The 19999-nt window shown below is 38.3% G+C and overlaps 1 protein-coding gene across 5 annotated transcripts; it reads right to left on the bottom strand.

Moving 5' to 3' along the window:
* Positions 1 to 673: 673 nt before the first annotated feature.
* rufy3 (RUN and FYVE domain containing 3) lies at positions 674 to 17645 on the bottom strand. 5 transcript variants are annotated; one of them, XM_051421952.1, is made up of 18 exons: positions 17102 to 17645; positions 12016 to 12189; positions 11616 to 11733; positions 11252 to 11353; positions 10932 to 11055; positions 10143 to 10207; positions 9168 to 9233; positions 9003 to 9072; positions 8361 to 8450; positions 7933 to 8016; positions 7591 to 7758; positions 6564 to 6661; positions 5351 to 5470; positions 3766 to 3889; positions 3593 to 3678; positions 3482 to 3509; positions 3138 to 3215; positions 674 to 2361 (listed from the first exon to the last, which is right to left on the bottom strand). In XM_051421952.1, the coding sequence occupies exons 1-18, from the start codon at positions 17346 to 17348 to the stop codon at positions 2218 to 2220; spliced, it is 1986 nt and encodes a 661-aa protein (XP_051277912.1). In that variant the 5' UTR covers positions 17349 to 17645; the 3' UTR covers positions 674 to 2217. The 5 variants fall into 5 exon arrangements, with proteins under 5 accessions (XP_051277912.1, XP_051277914.1, XP_051277915.1 ...); XM_051421954.1 differs by lacking the exon at positions 17102 to 17645 and adding an exon at positions 14212 to 14830; XM_051421955.1 differs by having other exon boundaries at positions 2133 to 2361; positions 3131 to 3215.
* Between the last annotated feature and the right edge of the window lie 2354 nt (positions 17646 to 19999).

Raw genomic sequence — 19999 nt, 5'->3', positions numbered from 1 at the left:
GGCTAATGCTTTAAAGGAAAGCCTGCTGTGTTTCATGGTTTCACTTGGTCAAGTGTGAGAGTTTCTAAAATGAATGAACACTTCAACGGTAGCTGTGAGTGAAAATGACAACAGAATTTATATAATTTATAATTAAATATATGCAGAATTGTGGATTTATTTATTACGTTTATTGTGAGTTACGTCTCACATTAAAAAGACCATTTATAGAATGATAGTTACTGATCTTGGCAGCTGAATCAGTACATCAGGATCATGCTGGTTTATTAACTTGAGATAACATCCAAATATATTCATGACACTTAGGTGTTAAAAGTAGAGCTTTGTGATCCAATCAAATATCTAAAAAAAGAATAATCTTTATTACTCTGAATTACTCATTACTTGATCTCTTACAAAATGTATTTAATCGAAGTGTTCTGTCCAAAAACTAGCATCGGTCGCTTTGAATGGTAAAACTAATTGCAGGAGGATACATTTTGTTGTGTGGATGAACCAAAAAGCAAAATTTGAGGCAACAAATCACATTTTGCACACTGAAATTGTCCCCTGAGATACTTTAGGAGAAGAGTTTTCAGTTCTTGCTTACAGAGGAGGATCTAAGGATTAACCAAACTCTTTACTCTTTATGTGAAATGACATACAGGTTAAAATAATCCAGTCATACACCAGCAAAATTTAATAAAAGTTTATTGTTGATCTAAGAGGCCTTTCCATCTCACGTGTTAATTAGCTTCAACAAGAACGAATAAATGTCTTAACTGGTTTTACCAAGCTTCTAATTATTCTTCATAAAAATCAACAAAACATAAAAATAGCTGTTCTAAAGATGCACTGATATGCCCACTTCAAACCAGGCAGGCAGAAAAGCCATGCATTTAAAAGTGCGATAATATGTTACAATGGCCAGAAAAGGAGTTAGATTATCCAGAGAAAAGACTAAAATCTAAATATCCGACTGTTCTATGATTTGCTGCCACACCTTGAGATAAACAACAAAATATTGTCAGCAGGAGATGATTTTAAGCCCTTTTTGTTAATGCCGCTTCTAACTGATACAGAACACAACAATCAGCAGTAAAGAAATATAATACCCATAGTATTCAGCTTTGTAAACTCGAATGGTCTGTCATTTTTGGAAATATGCTTAAGTCTGTACGGCAGATACGAAACAACAGCCAATAAGTAATAAGTGCTCAGAGAATTTAGTTAGAATGAGCACACTGCCCAAAATGTCCAACCATTCCTTTCACATAAAGACTAAACAGCAAAATCAACTTTCTTCTACAGTCTGAACACCAACGCTGGATGATATGTTCATCAAATATTGATATCATGATAAGAGACTAGATATAGTCTAGCAGTCCAGGATTTTGCTTATCATATCGCTGTGATCAAACTTCAATATTTGTCTCTTCCTGGTCCTAAATTCTACATTACAGTTTTACAGTTGTACAATTTTATTAAATCACATTAGACCTGTGACAGTGTACGACTAATGTATGAATATTTTTTGGGATTGTTTTGAACAATTTTGAGTATAAAAAGTGTTTCACAGCACATATAGTGTTTCCCAAAATACTGACACATTTAATATCGTAGTATAATATAATTTGGTCAAAAGTGATTGTGTCAGTATCACACTGAATCAGATGCTTCGTCTGAGAGACTTAATGAAAAGTTTCAATAACGGAGAACAGTTGTGGCCAAAACAAAAGTCCAGTTTTTCCTTTTTCATCTTTTAAAACTGAGGTTAAAAATATTTGTCAGTTGACCTTTTAATCACTAATCCACTTAGTGGACAGTGTGGAAATTCAGTTTTTGAATGCATGAGATTGAAGTTGTCTTTTTAGAATCAGTTATCTCCAACCAGGCACCATTTTCAGCTTTTTGAGTGCAGGTTTTCACTAGAAAAAAAGGTAACACAGCAGCTCAACACACACTTTCAGAAAGGAAGAATTATGGCTACACCTGTATTTGAAAAATGAAAACCTGCATACAAACAGCTCTCAACAGCAAATGTCTGGACATCGCTGACTTAAAGTAACTAAAATAATGCAAGTTCAGAACTCACAGGACTTCATCAGATCTTTCATCATTCAACGTGTTGAGTCATGAAGTCAAAAAGTGCATTTTTGCAGTGCCAGTTTTACAGATCAATGCTTCTGGTGTCCATGTGTCTGATCATTGTGTCTTGTAGTAAAATGCCGAGTTGTTTCATGGTGGCGTTGAAGCGTATTGTTGGAGTAACAGAGAGAAGCAGGCGGTACACACAATCTCTGGGAGAATGGAGGAAGGTAACGGCAGCTCTTTGGTCACACAGCTCTCACAGAAAACCCCACTGCAGTTCTTACACTGTTTCTGGAGAAAGAATAACAGGATTATAACTAAACACTAAAGCAGAATTAACCTCAATTAACCTTAAAAACCCTGGTTAAATCCAATGATGCCAGCTGGGCCTTACCTCTTACAGTCTAATGACTTTCTCAGTGAAAAGGAACTGTATTTTTTCTTCCAGGTGTTTCTGGGAGATTCATTTCAATATTATTAACTCTGAACTGGGCTGGAAACAACCCCGTATTCTAAAACCTCAAATCAGTTCACTGTTTATGTGATTCAAAGTTGGATTGGTTTGACAAAATATCACAGATCTAAACAAAACAGAGTCTACACCCATGCTTGCAGCTCTGTCAGACTGCGCTTTAGCATAGTGGTGCTTTGAGCTAAATGCTATCACCAGCATGCTAACAGTGGCAATGCTAACACAGTGATGTTTGGCAGCAATGCCCAACGTCTTAGTTTACCGTGTTAGCATGCAAACATCTGCTAATGATGAACAGGTGCAGGAGTCACCAAAGACGTTCCAATTCATCCTGAGGGCTGACTGACTGACCAATCATACATTAGAGCTACTGGTGAGGGGGCTAATATTGGCTATAATTGATCTAAAAATCCCATTTGTATAAACCTTCATTTGATAATTATTAATTTTTTCCTGTATAAAAACAGTTAAAATTAAGATAATTAAGACTGGACCTCTATATGAGTTTATTAACACCCTCCTCTGATTTATAGAGGCACTACATGTTGTAAAGGAGTGGATTGAGCACAGTTCAGAATAATCTCCCACCTCGTACCTTTGTCTTCAGGAGGGAGTCGTCCTCTTCACACATCGTACAGATGGAAGGCTGGCTGATCTCCACAAATGACTCGTCCTGCATAAAATCAATTCATAATGAACGTTAATAATAGCCATTATTTCTTTTGTAAAATCCATACTAGCACTCCAAACGTACTAGTTGACCGTTTCAGCCGTTACTTCAGTTCTTGTTTGCATCATTACAACACAAACTGCATGAATTAAATTCAGTGAAGAGTTTTTAATTTAAAGTAAATACTTATTTTCTGCCAGTAAAACCAATCATGAACAGATCGATTGATAAGAAATGTAAAGATTCTTTTTGTGCATCTGAAACCTCACCTGTTCATCCTCATGGTGTGACAAGGACCTTAAAGGAGGAGATAAATACATGAATTAATAAAAAAGGAACCAACAATTTACTCTAGAAGCTGTAGTTACAAGCTTACTTACAAGCTGGAGCTCAGACTGGTTTTGTCCTCTGCTCCTGTGTGTAACTGGTCGTTGTCCCTTCTGACTGATGGGGACTCTGGGGGACACTGTTGGTAAAACACGCAAATATTGTGTCAGGACAAAATGGACAGATCAGCAACAAGACAAATCTTTAATTATGATCAAAGGTTTACTTTTGGTATGTTCTCTGGGTGTCTCCTCTCCCTCCGAGGTGTGGTGGACTGTCTGGATGCAGCGTCGAAATGATGCTCACTCCTTCGCTCTCGCTCTTTTCTCAGCTCCAGCTCCAGATTAGATCTGCAAATGAGACAAACAATGCAGTGAACATAAGTTTGTACTAATAACATTCATAATAATTATGCTTTATCTGAAAAAAGACATGCAGAATTATAAACAAAAAAACTTCCCAAAAAAAATAAATAAATAAACACATAAAAACTATAATTAGCGCTGCATGCAGCATTTTAAAATGAATCAAAGGGGTTATAATTACCACAGACAAGCTAAATTATAATATCAGCATCCTCTATGAGGCACTCTACATGTGTGACCAGGGATCTAATGTTAGGAAATTTAGTGGATGACTTTACAGCTACATTTATAGTAGTCTGGTGTAGAAATCTAATTTGGGAGAAAATAAGGGGAACCGATCAGTGGGGGAACAGAGTGTGACACAATGCCAGTTCACTGACAATCAAAATCCAAATCATTTCCAGGTAAGGTGAAATTCATTTTGATAAACACTTGAGACATAAGTTAAACAATGGCCATTTTAAACAATGTAGCAATGCCAGGATATCCCGATTAATTTGCCAATGACACCCTGAGGCGTGTAGGCAAGATTGTGGCTGACCCCTCCCACCCTGAACACAGACTCTTTGAAACACTTCCCTCTGGCAAGAGGCTGCGGTCCATCAGGACCAAAACCTCACGCCACAAGAACAGTTTTCTTCCCATCTGCAGCTGGCCTCATTAACATTAACAAGGCTCGGAACCCCCTTTGACACTGACTCTTAAACCCACCCTGTATATATGCATTACATTAATGCACTCCAGTCAGTTTTTCTATCTTACACATTGTAAATATCATTCTTGTACAGCTTTAGATCTTTCTATCTTTATCTTTATCTATCTTTATTTATATTTAATACCTTGATTTTTTAGGATTCTTATGCACCAAGGCAAATTCCTCGTATGTGTAAATTTACTTGGCAATAAACCCGATTCTGATTGAACATTTTTCTTATTAACAAATGTCATAAAAAAACAAAAGCGTCAGTCCTTGTATCGATACTTTCTGACTTCCATACCTGTAGCACTTTGGCTCAGTCATTTCCCCGTACAAGTGCCTCAAAAATACTACAGTACCAGAGTAAATTTGCTTTGTTACTTTCCACTGCTGCCGAGGGACAATATGTGGGATTGAGTCCTGGCTGCAGACTTTGACCTGTGGCCCTTTGCTGCGTGTCATCCCCACTCTCTCCCCCCTTTTCTGTCACTCTACAGCTGTCACTGTCAACTAAAGGCAATAAAAGCCCCTCACAAAATATATAAAGACAAATAAACTACAGTGTGTGTTCATGGTAATGAAGGAACATGTCACCCAGTTCAACAGTGTGGCTCATTGATCTGTTTTTAATAGTTTTTACACAACAATGGCGCTCTATGGCACAGAGGAACGACATATGTCGGGCTTTAGATTCACAGGCAACATTTCTTAAAAGCTTTTACTGATATTTAGCTTTCCTCGGACTTTACCTGTGCTTCCTCAGCTGCTCCACCTCCACCTGCAGACTCTCGATTTTGTCTCCAAAGTCCTGTTTGAAGAGTCGGTTGGCCTCTAAAGCCAGATCCCTCTCTCTCTCAGCCTGTTTGCATCTGGTTTGGGGAGGGGGGGGGTGTCACATAAACTTATGGTAAAATGAAAACTTGACAAAAAAAGAAACATGGTTGGAAAGAGATGTCAATTAAATAAAAAAAAACTCAAAAATAACAAAAAGATCAAGTGTCTGGGGACTGAAACCCAACGAGGAAAACAGGGAAACTTTAGCCAAAGAAGATGAAGCAGGCTGTGTTTGTTTATTGTTTTATTAGCCTAATGATTACTACAGTTTACACCAATGTTATGTTCACATACAATTCAAAATTAATAAATTAATTTTGCCCTTTTCTTGTTGCTTTATCTTGCTCCTGTCATGGCCATCTACACTTAAAATGCGGATCACCAAATGACAACATCAGTCCTTATTCTCTCCTTTGTTTATTCAGTCAGTCTCTGTTGGCTGAAAATATTCAAGCACAGTCTCTTGTAGTGGTCGAAATTCTTTGGAATAACATTACAGAAAGTCCACTACCTCCCAGATATCCAGGATGTGTCCATTAGCACATTAATCAGCAGACCATCAAATCTTAAAACTGTCCACAGTGGACTTTCAGACACCCTGCTGTCTACTCGTCTTACTTTTGTCAGAAAGCATTAATGGGGGATTTGTAAGAAATGCCTACCAAACAAAAGTATAAACCTGATGTGGCAAACACATCTGTCAAAGAACACAAGGATTAAGGGCTGCTAAAAGGATCGATTCAGTCCACACTACTCAAAGCTGATGCTGGAGAGCCACTGCAGGAGGTTGTGGGAAAATGGTTTTATTTTCAACAACAAAGGAGCATCGTACAGAAAAGATAACATCCTAGTTTGATTATTTCTATATTAGGCAGGGTCGTATGTTTGTATTCAGAATTATGAAAGCAGGGAGCTACTGCTGCAGCTGCAGCAGCTTGCCTGCTGCTGAGTTCAGATTTCTGGCCTGCTTCACCAAATGTTTCTCACTGATGATAAATGATTTAAAGAAAATAATGAAAAATAATGATGGTGAAAATGGAGAGAGAAAAACAGAGTTTTTTGTTGGTATGTGATTCTGTGAAGAGTTGATTCACAATATCAGTCATGGGTGTGGAAAACTGTCCTCACCTGGACTCCATCTGTTTCACAGTCCCTGTCATCTGATTTATTTTCTCCTCCAGACGAGCGATGCCTTCACTCTTCTGTTTAGAGCTGGCATCTGCGCTCTGAGGAGGAAGAGCCATGTTACTCAACTGGAAACGAACAATCTCTGTACATGTTCGTTAAAGTTTTTGTCTTCATTTTTCCCACAGACTAGATGACTGACGGTGGGAGCACTTCTACAGTTTGGATCATCATAAAACTCTAACTCTGGTTAAAGGTCCAGTGTGTAACATTTAGGAGGATCTACTGGCAGAAATTAAATATAATATTCGTAAGTATGTTTTCATTAGTGTATAATCACCACACAAACACAAAAGAAAAATCGTGTTTTTTCGTTATATTAGAAAGAGAATTTAATCTGAAGAGGGAGCAGGTCCTCTAATTTGGAGGCCGGCAGGTTGAACCGCCATGTTTCTACAGTAGCTCAGAACGGACAAACCAAACACTGGCTCTAGATTTAGCGTTTTTGCGAGTTTCTCCACTAAATCCTACACACTGCTCCTTTAAATCATCAGTGAAAAATATTAAAAACTGTTAGAAAATATCTGCTTCTTTGATAAAAGTTGAAGGTACAATCTGTGCACATAGCAAACTACCATTGTGCTTTTCCACTCCATAACATAAACATATGTGATTGTTACATTAACCGGGAGAGTCTTGTTTCTATGTTATGTTGAGGATGCCATTTAATGATATATTTGAAATGGGAACACACTTATTTAGAAAACATTAGTTAACTGAGTGAGTGTTTTGTTTTGCCCTGTAACCTACAATGCAGCAGTGTCACATCAACTTGAAGATTTGGGGTATTTAAACACATTCCTGACTTAGATTAAATCAATAATTGAATACTATAAGGTGTATTAAGGCAACTACTTCAAAATAAAATCCTGATTTCGAGAATAAAGTCAGAAAATTTTTAGATTAAGTTCACGATTTTTCACAAAAAAGTAATATTTTAAGTGGTAGAACCCTTAAAATGCAGCCTCACCTGTGACTTGTGGGTAAGCTGTTGGTTGATGGCACGAAGGTCTTCCAGCTGCTGTCTGAGCTCCACCAGAGCGTCCTGCTTCTCACAGATGTCTTTCTCCAGCATCTTCATTGACAGCTCCATCTCCTGCTTCATCCCGATCTGCACCTCCAGCTCCTTCTCCACATCCTGCACAGACATCAGCTTTAAGCTCAAACCCACGCTTCCCAAACACAAGACGGCTGACATTAAATATAGGGACAGGCACACACAAATAACATATAGAAATACTCAGAAATCCATGACGATATTAAAAACTAAACAAAAGAGTGGAAAAGCATTGTTAAGAGCCTTAAAACGCACCAATCGAAGCAATGTTTCCTCTTTGAGCTGCTTGCGTGTTTCACCCAGGGCTTGTCCATCTGGTGCTGAGTCACTTCTTAAGGCCTGGAAAAATAAAAAAACACATTACAGGAGTAAAAACAAAGATATAAATATATTTATTTTCATTCCAAATGTAGGCTATACTGGATGTAAATGTGTATAGTAAATGTATTGTCTGTAAGTATTTAACTTTAAAGGGCAATATGGCTGATATGAATATCACAACATGAACATCTGTCCCATATCAATATCTATCACAGTATGATCAACATGATTTGATTTGAAATGTATTTGGCTGCGAGCTTCGTCAGAACATCGAATAGTTACAGTTTTACGTGTGGGGAGGATTATCGTACTCAGTTTTAAGGAGGAAAAACAATGCATTATTAAATTGAAGATGTGTTCACCTTTCTGGACTCCAGCTGATATGAGCTCTCCTCCTTTACTCTCTCCACGTCTTCTTGTAAAGTGATGATCCTGTTATTTGCCACTGCGAGCTGCGGAGACAAAAGTCAGCAAGCATTTCGGTAAACAAAGATAGCTCACCTGGTAGAGCTGGCGCCCCATGTACCAAAGCTGAGTCCTTGCTGCGGGGGCGCAGGTTCGACTCTGATACTCATACTGATATAACAGCTAAAAAAAGGTCTATCTTTGCAGGGATCCTTTCCTTAATGTTGTCAGACACTTGTATTAACAACCTGAGCCAGTCAGTGGCAAAAACAAGCACTTTGGTGCATTTGTCCACAATTCAAATTAACATTAGCTTACATTGCGGCCATTGCAGTACGTTTCACAAATATTGTCACATCTAACTCTGTGAATTAAGGGTTTATTTAGACTAAATCACTGTTGGAAGGACTGTCAAAAGACAAACAAAGAAGTTTTTGGCGAGTTTTATTTTATTTCTGTCCCATTGTTTTGGTCTGAGATGCTGTTGCTCTAGTGTAAGATCCAGTCGCAAGTGAACTGCGAATATAAAACCTTTCAGGAAAAGTATTAGTGCAGAGAGGAAATATTGTCTTTGAAGTTCATCGCTGAATGATTCTCACCTCTTCTGTTAACTTTGTGTTGGACTTTTCCAGAGCGTCCACCTTGGCCTGGAGGTTATTCACTGATGCACTATAAACAGACAGAAATATCACATTAGTCACGAGCTCAGCAAGCTGTTGAACCAGGTGAAGAGAATGAAGAGAGAGACGGTGACTCTGACGTACTTTAAATGTCTGTTCAGCTCCTCCACGTAATTCTTCTGATCGAGAATCGCTGTGATCTGACCATCGCTGAAGGAGCAGAAAGAGAGGATGGAAGAAAAGACAGAAAACACAGTTAGCTTAGCTTAGCTTCTTTGAATTTACATAATAACTCAAATAATCCACTGTTTATCATTGACTGCAGTCCACTGAAGAACGTCTAATATTTTCCCTGCAGCTCACTTTCACGTATGAAACATCAGAATACAAATATGTTCCCAAACCGTCTTACTGACCCAGTTTGTATTTCCCAAAGTTAGTGGCATTGAAGTGACACAACTGTTTGATTGTTTCAAATCGGTATTTAACATTTAACATTTTTTAAATCACTACCAACAGCTTGTCTGGTAGCAGTAGAGCTGAAACGATCATTTGGTCGACAGAAGATGAGGTGGCAACTTTTTTTGATCATCAATGAACTGTTTTAATTCCTTTTTCAAGCAAAAAAGTCAAACATTTGACAGTTACAGCTTCTTACATGTGAGTCTTTGTCTGAATGTCTGAATGATTTGGGACTGTTAATCAGACAAATTACAGTTTACAGTTTTTTTATATTTTGTAGACCATATGATTAATCAGGAAAATAATTGGCAGCTTAAGCGATAATTGCTAATTGCCCTCATTTAATAACTCTTATTTTACTAATATTTATATTTCTTTATTCATCTCTCCATCATAATAATTAAGCAAAGTAAACAAACAACAAACTAATTTTGCAGTGTCTGCTACTTAACATTCAAACAGTGAGGGGCCAAATCATCGACAACAATGACTGGATAAACATTTAACTTGATGGCCAGTCTATGAGAGTCACTCAGATCTCAGCTACAGAGATAACAATGTCTTACAAATAAAAAAGAAAAGCCCAGGTTGTTTAAGAGACCAAAAATGGACGGAAACCAGAATCACTGTGGTTAAAGATTAAAAAGCAGCACTCACCCCTCTGCACTCTTACTACTGTGTCCACCATCTTTGAGGTACATTGAAAAATCAATCACCCCGACCTGCAGAAGAAATTTAAGAAGAAACAGAAAATCAATGACAACTGAAACCACACTGCAGATCTTATGACAACTAAAAAAAAAAAAAGGAAAAGAAAGCAAAATGCAAAAATGACAAGCTTCTGGAAGATCCTTACTAATGTGTGCACTTGTGTTTTAACACAAGGAAGTTTTGTCCTGGCTTTGATGCATTTATGTCCTCAGCCAACCTCCACTTAACAAGAGGTTTGTAACTGGAGAGGTTTAACTACATTATAGAATAATACTTGTTCACTAATCTGATGACAAACCAGCAACCTGCCAATCCTCCCAGTCATTCTGGACACTTCCCTAAAATGGACTATCAATGGAGCTTGAAGCAGAGATTCCTGAGTAGTTTACAAAGGCTGTATGGCATTAATACAGGAACAATGATGAAGGTAAAAACAACTGCTTGTTTTAAAACTGCAATGTGGAGCATTAATGGACTAATGGTACACAGGTCTGATATTTTTTTTGCCTCTAGGTGTTTGAAGCAGCTGACTGTCAATTCTCCAAAATATAAATTCAGTACTTACATACCATAGTAATTTGGTTTCTTAATTTAAATATTGTGTAAAAAATTATGATTTTTCTCCCTCCGTCCTTCCTGCACCCACTAGTGAAAAGTTAGGTCCATTAGATTTTGCTCTTTTTGCGTTACTGCAGCTCTGAGTGGTGGCAGAAGTGAGGGTAAAGGCAGAACTACCTGAGAATCCAGGTCCTCTCCCTTCATACACAGATTGGCATCAATGACATTTAGTCCAACGAGCAACCCGGCGATGACAGCTCCCTCTTCCTCCATCATCAACGCATTTGGCTCGTAGAATTCACTGCAGAGAAGAGACAAGGGTTAGAAATACTGTAACTGACCCAAAAACTGCTTTTGTTTAAGCATTTTTAAATGTGCAGCACGTGCCTAAACTTAACTTCTAGCAGACAAAAAAAGAAATACATTCAAGATATAAGTTTAGCAAATGTTTTATTCTTAAAACCAGTGGGTCTCAACACAGTATGATATAAACACACCTGAGCAGGTCCTTTCTGTTGATGATGGTCTTCATGTAGTCTGACAGTTTCTTCTGCATCAAGGCCAGTCGTAACCAGGCACGCCCTCTTCCTAGAGGAGTTCTGTGGTCAAAAGCAGGAGAATTGTGAATAAATACACTTGAAACTTAACACAAAACATTATCAACAACTCCTTACAATCTTTACTAAACAATGGCAACTTGCAAAGGAGCTCCAAATGGTAGTAGTAGGAGTAATTCCCATGCTATTCAGTGTTTCATGGCATGGTTTTGTGCACACATATCGATAATGTCAGCAAAATGACAAAAGGTTATGACAGAGAAATGCGTCTGTGTTATTTAGGGAATTGATATAGCAGACTCACTTGAGGCCAGGGAGGTCTTTTACACTGGCGGTGATCTCTCCTGCCTCAGGCGTCAACTTCTCAACGAGCTCCAACGCTCCCCAGAATGACTTGTTCTGCCCCAGGAAGGTCTTCTTGGCTGATGATTGAGAGACAATGCAAGTTCATTTTGAGAAATTTGGATCACCGAGCCATTATATAAGAACGATCACCACATACTAACCAGGAATAGATAAATAACAAAAAATTAGTACCCTGACTTCAGTAAATACAGAGCATTAAATCAGAAAATCTGTCATTTTTATTCCTTTTTCATCTCTTTGGTTTGTCTAAATGGGTAAAATTTCTGTTCTCAAACTTTATAGACTCCAACAATTGTGCGGTTCTTAACAGATGACAGTGTGAAGTGTGCTATACATACTTTTCAAACCATGTTTCAGACAGTGCTCCATCACAACAAAGAACTGCTGGAGAGGTGCATAGTCAGAGTCAAGTGTGCGCCCGAGATTGAGAGCAGACTCGATCAGGCCCTTGATGCTCAGTTTGGCCATGTTCATCAAGTTAAGCCTTTCGATTGCAATGGGATCCTTGGGATCTAAAAGTGGGGAAAAAAAAGAAAAGAAGCCATGAAAATGTCCTTATATATTCTCATAGTAATGATACAGACAAAGATTTAACACCAGGAATGACTCAGGAGCTAAATTTATCGAGAGTCAAAGGGGGAGAAACATTTTAGTTGGTTCTGTATTTCCTGCAATGCCACAAGACCCATTTTTTAAGGAAGTAAAAGTAACCTAGTTTTGGTATGCAAATACAAGACAAGGTAACAAAATCAACAAGCTTTTGTTGGAAAGTTGCAAAGGGAGAAAAGTTTTGTTTCATTATAGAAATTATTTTACTTTTAAGTATGAAACCTAAAACTGACTTTAGGACCTAACACAGCAAAACATTTTATATATATTTACCATAAACCTAAAACGATGGGTAGCTTTGAAAGAGAAAAGGGTTCAACTAGGAACATTTTAACAAAAATAAGAAAATTAGCACTTAATTCTTAATATGATCCATCTGTGCGTCTGTGCCTAATCCATTATTTATGTAAGTAGATGACAGACACAGAGGCTTTAAGTGGAGGAGTTCCACAGGCTTATGCTATTTGTTTACATTATTAATATATTCAATACATTTGGTCAGTAGTTTGTATTTCCATTGACTTTAGTTATAGGGAATTAGGGAACACAAATATATATATTTTTTTTCTCCTTTGCAAATAATTAAGACTAAGCAATTTACATACCAAAAGCAATTAAGTGGCCAGCTGGTTAATGAAGGATATTCTATTTTCTGTTCTCTTTAATGAACTCTAATGAACTGCCTTTTTAATGAACTGTCTTTTTTTAGACAGACTGCAACAACATGATAGCTCTTCATTTGATTCAGACCCAATCAAAAGAGACAAGTTGACATGCAATTGTAAACACAGTTTCTGCAGTGAATAACAATGTGTTAAGTGCTATTTAAAATGCAAATTTACATTAACATTAAACACAATTTCCTATTGTTATTATCATAGTCAAGTGCATTTTTTCACATAGTAACTGTAATACCAAAACTAGCAAGCTTGATTAAAAAAAAAAAAAAAAACTGGAGTGTTCCCCTTTCAAAAGGAGAAACTCACTTCAGAAGTTCCCCTGCTACACAAAAACAAAAGTGCAGAAACCAACATGTGTGAAAAATGAATGCCAAAATAAATGTTACAATAAATTATAAAAAAAATATAAAAAATTTACATCCACCCTTACAACTAAAGTTAAATGTAAACATTTTATCTTTCAGTAGCATGACAAAATAAAATGTTCTGTCATTGTCGGGTTAATGGTCCTGTGTAATGTCATTACAGACAACAATTGCTTCTGGAGGAAGAGCTGGAGGTCGAAGTGATGCAGTGCTGAGTTTGCCAACTGGCTGGACCAAAGTCTGAACTGCCTTTCTTTCTCAGGAAAAACCGTGGACCTGCCAATTTGCCTGCTCTGTACTGAGAGACGGTGTGACAAGAGATGAGGAAGAGGAGAGTCTTGCTGGACAGCAGATATTTTGTTTTCCATCAAATTTAAAACCATAAAACTCCAGCACAGTCTGCAGCATCACCTGTGCACTGCCAAATTTAAATATCTGGATTCAGTTGCATCCTGTTTTGTTTTTATCTCGGAGTAAAAGATATACAAATCAAAAACATGCACCTATTTCTGCGGTGTGATTGTTCCATTTGATCAGATCAAGGAAAACAGACACCAGTATTATCTATCGCACACTTCCTGTCGATTTGATTTACTGCAAGCTAATACATTCTCACAACAAAACAACTGGCGCTTCCGGGTTGCTTTGTTGCCTAGCCCTATCTTATTTACAAGCAGCGTCATTCCCACTGTGCAACTCTCAGACATCCAACCGTACCCCCCCCAAAAAAAAAAATCAATCATGACACAGCTCAAACGGGACACATTACCACAGTCCACTAGATACAACGTGTAGCACCTGGAGACCTTGTGTATCACCACGCCCTAACAGAGATCACACTGTGCCCACAAACCTCCTCTGAGCTAATCTGTCACGTTACCTTCATGGGCCGGCTCTGGGTCTGGGGTAAGGGAGATGTCGTTGAGCTCGCGAAGGCAAAGCCACTCGCCATCGACAGACACGCGAAAGTTGCAGAGATAAATGGTCTCCCGGGCAGCCTGGGTGATCTTGTCAGTGGTGGGGGTCGGGGTTTCGCTCTGAGGCGTCAGATCAGACATGATGACTCAGCTGATGCGAGGCAAAGCCAACACCACCGAGGGAAAAAGGCGCAGTAGCTTTTGTGCCAGTAACCAGTAAAAGGCCCCAAAAAAACAACGGGTCAGAGAGACGAGGAAATCAGAGAGGATGAAAAGAGCATCAAAACAAAGAAGGTAAAAGGCTGAGACGGGGAAGGCCCACAGCAGCTTTCAGCAGGTGTTAGGAAGGGTGCTGCTTCTCCTCCTCTCTGTGCCTCCTCTCTTCCTTGTTACAACTGAGTGAAATACGCTGCTGTCTTGAGAAAGGCTGCCCTGCCCTCTCCTCCTCCACCTCCTCCTCCTCTGGAACCTCTCGTTATCCCTTTTGTGCAGACTGGGGATTTAAAATGCAAGAGAGCACCGTGCTGAAAATCACAGCCCTCCTCCGGTCAGCTTAGCACCGGTACGCTCTGATTGGGCTGCCTGTGCACCGCAGTGAATGCACAGGGTGGGTGTTGACCAAGATGGCTGACAGCAGTGCTGGGTACAGCAACACAGTGTCACGTGAGCAGATGGTGCATGCATAAAAAAAAAAAAAAAAAGGACGGGGGAGGTGGGGTCCCCAGAGTACCCAGCCAATGCTAATGATGCAGCAAGAGGAATCATCTGTCTCTCAAGCATCAACAGCGTCCCCTGACCTGAAACAGAGGCCTGTTATTTGTTTAATGCAATTATTGAGCCGCCTGCAGCAGGACAGCGAAACCCCCAACAACAGTGAGCAACAAGGGTAATGAAGCCAAAGGTACTGGATGTTAATAATTATCATGTTCTTTTAATTCCCACTTGAAGAAACCAAGTGATGCACCTCTTATAAAAATCAGATATTGAAGAATAACCCATACTTAAAAATATAAAAATAAAATAATAATAAATAAAATAAAATAAAAAGCCACACTTGATATTGATGAAATTAAAAGGAGTGACATTTGGCGCTATCAAAGGACAAAAAAAAAAAAAAAAAAAAACAAAAATTTGGTTTTGAGGAACACAAACAATATACTGACATTACAACATTTGTTATTGTGGTCAAAATAACCATCCAACAGAGCACTCATTGTCCATTTCACTCAGCTACAACAGTCCGATTCATTGAGAAAATTAAGTAGTTATGACTGGTGAGCAACCTTAAAAACCAGGCAAATATTTACCGAGTCAATATGTAAGCTCAATCATGTTTTATGTGCCCGCAGTGTTTTAATGCAAACCACTTCTTATATGAATGTTTGAAAAGGTCTTCTTAGGACTTGGCATACCTAAAGAGATAGTCATATGATTCCTTGGACGGCAGATTTTATTAAAGAATTACTGTGGATCAAATTGTTGCATCAGAATTATGGTTCTGTCACAGATTAATGCAAAATGATTTATTGTAATATAATGCTTATTTAAGACCAGTGCAGTACTGTCCCTCCCTGTGGCCCAGACACTGACAATGTAACGTCTAGGAACCTTTGTTGGATTTATTCTCTCCCCATGTTTCCTGTTCATCTTACTAACTAATAATTTCCATTATCAATAATAGACCTAGAACTATAAAAGTATATAAATATATTGATATTATTTGACATATCGGTATTGTTATATGTCGGTCAATTAATAACAAGTACAGAGCACTGAGAGCAGTATTGTTCAGGCTATATTATTTTCTAAATAAGGAAAATGTACAAAAATTGTGAAATGTGCCCACAACCCAAGGATAATGAACTTACAACTTTATATATATATATATATATATATATATATATAAAATAACAGAGAAAAGCAGCAAATCCTCACATTCGAGGAGCCAGCACCAATAAATGTTAAGCATTTTTCTTGATATTTAAATTATTAATTCTGAGCGATTCGTGTCTTTTGGTGACCGACTGAATGATTCATTGACTTTCATTTGAGTGCCAGACTCACTCTCTTTAATATAAAATACCCGAAGGACAGAATGAATGAGAAAAAACTACAACAAGAACAAAACCATGCGACTAGATTTGGTCGACCAATCGACAAAGAAGATACAGTTTGACCCAAATCACAGATGACATTTGGTTTCATACTGAAACACTATGGAGAGAGTAACACTTGACACACACAGAGAGAGAGAGGGGGGGGCACACACTCATTATTGACCTCCTTACACATCAATACTAATGATTGTGCTTTTACTGATCAATCATGAGTCATAACTTCTAAAGTTTATCACAGAGGAAACTTTGGTGCAGGTGCAAGTAACTGGGCTACTCTTTATATAATATTTGTCACAGACACAGCTATGACCAATCCAAAGAATCCAGTGGCGTTGGAAAAGACACCAATCTCTCTCTCTCTCTCTCTCTCTCTCTCTCTCCACACACACACACACACACACACACACACACCAGATCCAATAGTAATGCTTACAGTAACTGGATGAAGTCATTACATCTTGTTGACTGACAGTCACTCCACCGAGGTTAATGACTTTAAATGATTTCTGCTGAGCTGTTCTTTCGCTAATAGAAGTGAAGATGAGAGTCACCTGACAGCAGCGTTCATGTAACTTATTACCTCCCTAACGTTAGCTATGTTAGCTACTAGCACTTCTACATCTGGGACCATATTAAGCAGGTGGGAAGTTTGTTTGTTTGTTTGTTTGTTTATGAGCAGTCACAAGTTACAGTGACAAGCGAGCTACGTTAAAACCAAAACTTGGTTAGCACTTACTTCTGCGCTTCGACTCGATTCTTTCGATCCTGAAGTCATACTGTCGAGGCGGAGTGGGAGACAGCGACCCAGCCTTTCCAAATGTCAAGTTTGAGGAGTTTAAAGCCTCCTTGAAGTATATCACGGAGGTCGGGGAGAGAGTCTCGTCTGGACTGTCGACATGTCCGTTTTCATCCGAGGAATTCTGTCTGTCACAACTTTGTGAAACCTCTGAAGATGAGTGCAGAGGTAGATCCCGCTCCGCCATCCTCCCTCCGGTCCGCTTCACTTCATGTGACCAGCGAGTGGGCTGTCAGTCAGCGGCTCCGCTAGCTAGGGGAGGTTAGCTCCCGCGGCCATGCACCGCCGTGACAAGCAAAAACAATCGATAGATCAGCCAGTTAACTCCGATATCTCTCCAATAATCACTCCGCCTTTCGTCCTGTCCTCCGCAGCCTCCTCTTGACCCGGAAATGGCTAGGCATTAGCATTTTGGTCAAATCTGTCGCTAATTTCGCGAGAGTTTGCGCGCTGTGTCAGCGGTCCGGCAATCCGTTCACATGACCAGAGACAGTGCCTGTGGAGGAAGAGGAGTCTCTGCTAGTAGATTCATCACCGACGCCCAGCCCCTGGGTGCTCCCATGATTCGTTGCGAGTTACGCCGCAGCTCATGTACCTCTCTGTTTGTGAGGCTCTCTGATGAACTATTTATAGATAACGTGGAGAAATGGCACAGCATGCTGGAAAACAATAAAAAGACCCTGATGTATGAATGTGTATTTATAATTTAAATTAAATTAATATAATTATAGTTATATTATAATGATATTTTGGTATATTTCCACTGAAGGGTAGTTTTATTTTTTGCCATAGTAAAGAAATGAACAGGAAACAATACATAACTGTTACATTAACTATATAACAAAGAGAAGTGCAAATTATAAATGATTTTATTCATGAATGAGAGTGCAGGGTACCTGTTATAAAAAAAGAAAAATGATGTACAAATATACACTACTCACAAAAAGTTAGGGATATTCGGCTTTCGGATGAAATTTCAGAATGTACATAAAATGCACTATAACCTTTCCAGGTGATCTTAATTTGACCTTCTACTTAAATGCCCTACTTTCATGATATAATATCGCTGTAGCATCAACTTTTTACATTTTCCATAAATTTCACCCGAATGTGGAATATCCCTAACTTTTTGTGAGTAGTGTATATAGTATGTACAAATGTTAAATAATGAGAAGTAAGTTGTATGGTGTGTATCACACTGCACCTTGTAAGTATTATAAAATAAAATAAAACAGCAGAAATAGGAGTCAGTCATATCCCTGTCCAGCTTGAGCTCATTATGTTGAATAATACATTTACTTTTGCTAAAACTGGCGGGATTTGACCAAAATAAATATTTTAGGTTCAGTTTACAAGAATGATAATTAACAGCAATATTGATTTAAAATGTTTGTAAGACTAACTATATAACTATAATGAATGTTAATGCCCAAACCCAAAAACCCAATGCTTAATGGTGACCAAGGTGATTCAATTCAGTTTAGATGCCAAATTAGGATCTAACAAACTTATTAAATCATATACCGGTATATGAGTACAGGATTTAATAAGGTTTCAACTCTGCCACACATGTAATACCCATAATGGACAATAGGAGGAGATACAGCGCGACTTATGATATGAACTCAAATGGCAGGAGGTAAGGGAGGCTGGAAAATGTGCTTTCCACATAGACATCTTACTGACCTTTATCCTGACGAGCTGCACCTGCCAAGCCTGACATTTTTAATATTTAAAGCCAATCTGAAATAATATACAAAGACATAAATGTTTCCCATCTAAACTGTCATGTGTTTTTTGATGGAGAGAGTCACTTTGTTCAGTCCACTGCAAGAGTTAACCAGCATGACATCAGACAGACTTTTCATTAAAGCCCAGCAAACCAATTTTACACATAGTACTCTGAGCTCCACTACAAACACAGTCTGCATTACATAAGAGAAATACATTTTTAGAAAAATAGCATAACTATACACATTTTGTTGAGGAGAAAAGTGCAGTCAGCAGTTCAGATCTGCACGTGGCTTTCTTTTGTCACAGATTAACAGTAACATGAAAACTACAACACTGAGTCAGTTAGTCGGTCCACAGATTGTGAGGAATGCCACCTGCTAGGAGCTTCATGTGCCTCTGTCAATGTACCTCACCCATCCCCCTGTAATAACACACATTCTTGACAATATACAACCACCTTGCAGGTAATTTCAAACACTGGCAGCATGGCTCTATGGATGGCAATGTAGGTCAGTTGATCCTAATGACTTGTTGATCCACTTACTTTTATTATATTATTTTATTATTATTATTTTTATTTAATTATTTCATTTTTTATTGTATCTATTTTGGTGAGAAATTATAAATGTTCCAACACTTTGGTTTAAAACCAAATACCTGCAAAACTAAGATAGTGCACTTGGCAAACATAACACATGCTGAACATCAGCATATTAGCATTCAGCTCAAATCACCTCTGTGCCTAAAGCCTCACAGAGCTGCCAGCATGGCTGTCAACTCATTTCACAGTACAATGACTGTTTAGCTACATGTCAGATACTCACTCAAATACAACATATGACAGCATACAGTGTCACCTGACCAGCTCACCAACAGACAATAAACAAATGAGTAATTTGTGTTATTCTAAGAATTAATTTCAACTAAAATTAGACTTTTTATTTGTTTTATCTAATAATATATATGAAATATACAGTATGTCCTGAAAATAAGATCCCTGTCAGTGCCAAATAAGGGTAGCAGGTGAAGAGGCTTTTCTGTTTCCCCTCATAGGCCTCATCCATAAATCTTACACTGAAACCTCACATCTGTATGACAACATCT

Source organism: Dicentrarchus labrax, unplaced genomic scaffold (genome assembly GCF_905237075.1).
Source record: "Dicentrarchus labrax unplaced genomic scaffold, dlabrax2021, whole genome shotgun sequence".
In the NCBI taxonomy this organism is placed as follows: Eukaryota; Metazoa; Chordata; class Actinopteri; family Moronidae; genus Dicentrarchus; species Dicentrarchus labrax.
Note: the sequence above shows the minus strand (reverse complement) of the source record. Positions and strands in the feature narration are given on the sequence as shown.

Excerpts from the sequence above, each read along its gene's own strand:
- rufy3 (XM_051421952.1), bottom strand. The coding sequence starts at position 17,348 with ATGGCGGAGCGGGATCTACCTCTGCACTCATCTTCAGAGGTTTCACAA. Across the intron at positions 10,208-10,931 it reads GAGAGGACCTGGATTCTCAG|GTCGGGGTGATTGATTTTTC; the intron begins GTAGTTCTGCCT and ends TTTCTTCTGCAG. Across the intron at positions 3,216-3,481 it reads CACACCATGAGGATGAACAG|GACGAGTCATTTGTGGAGAT; the intron begins GTGAGGTTTCAG and ends GATTTTATGCAG.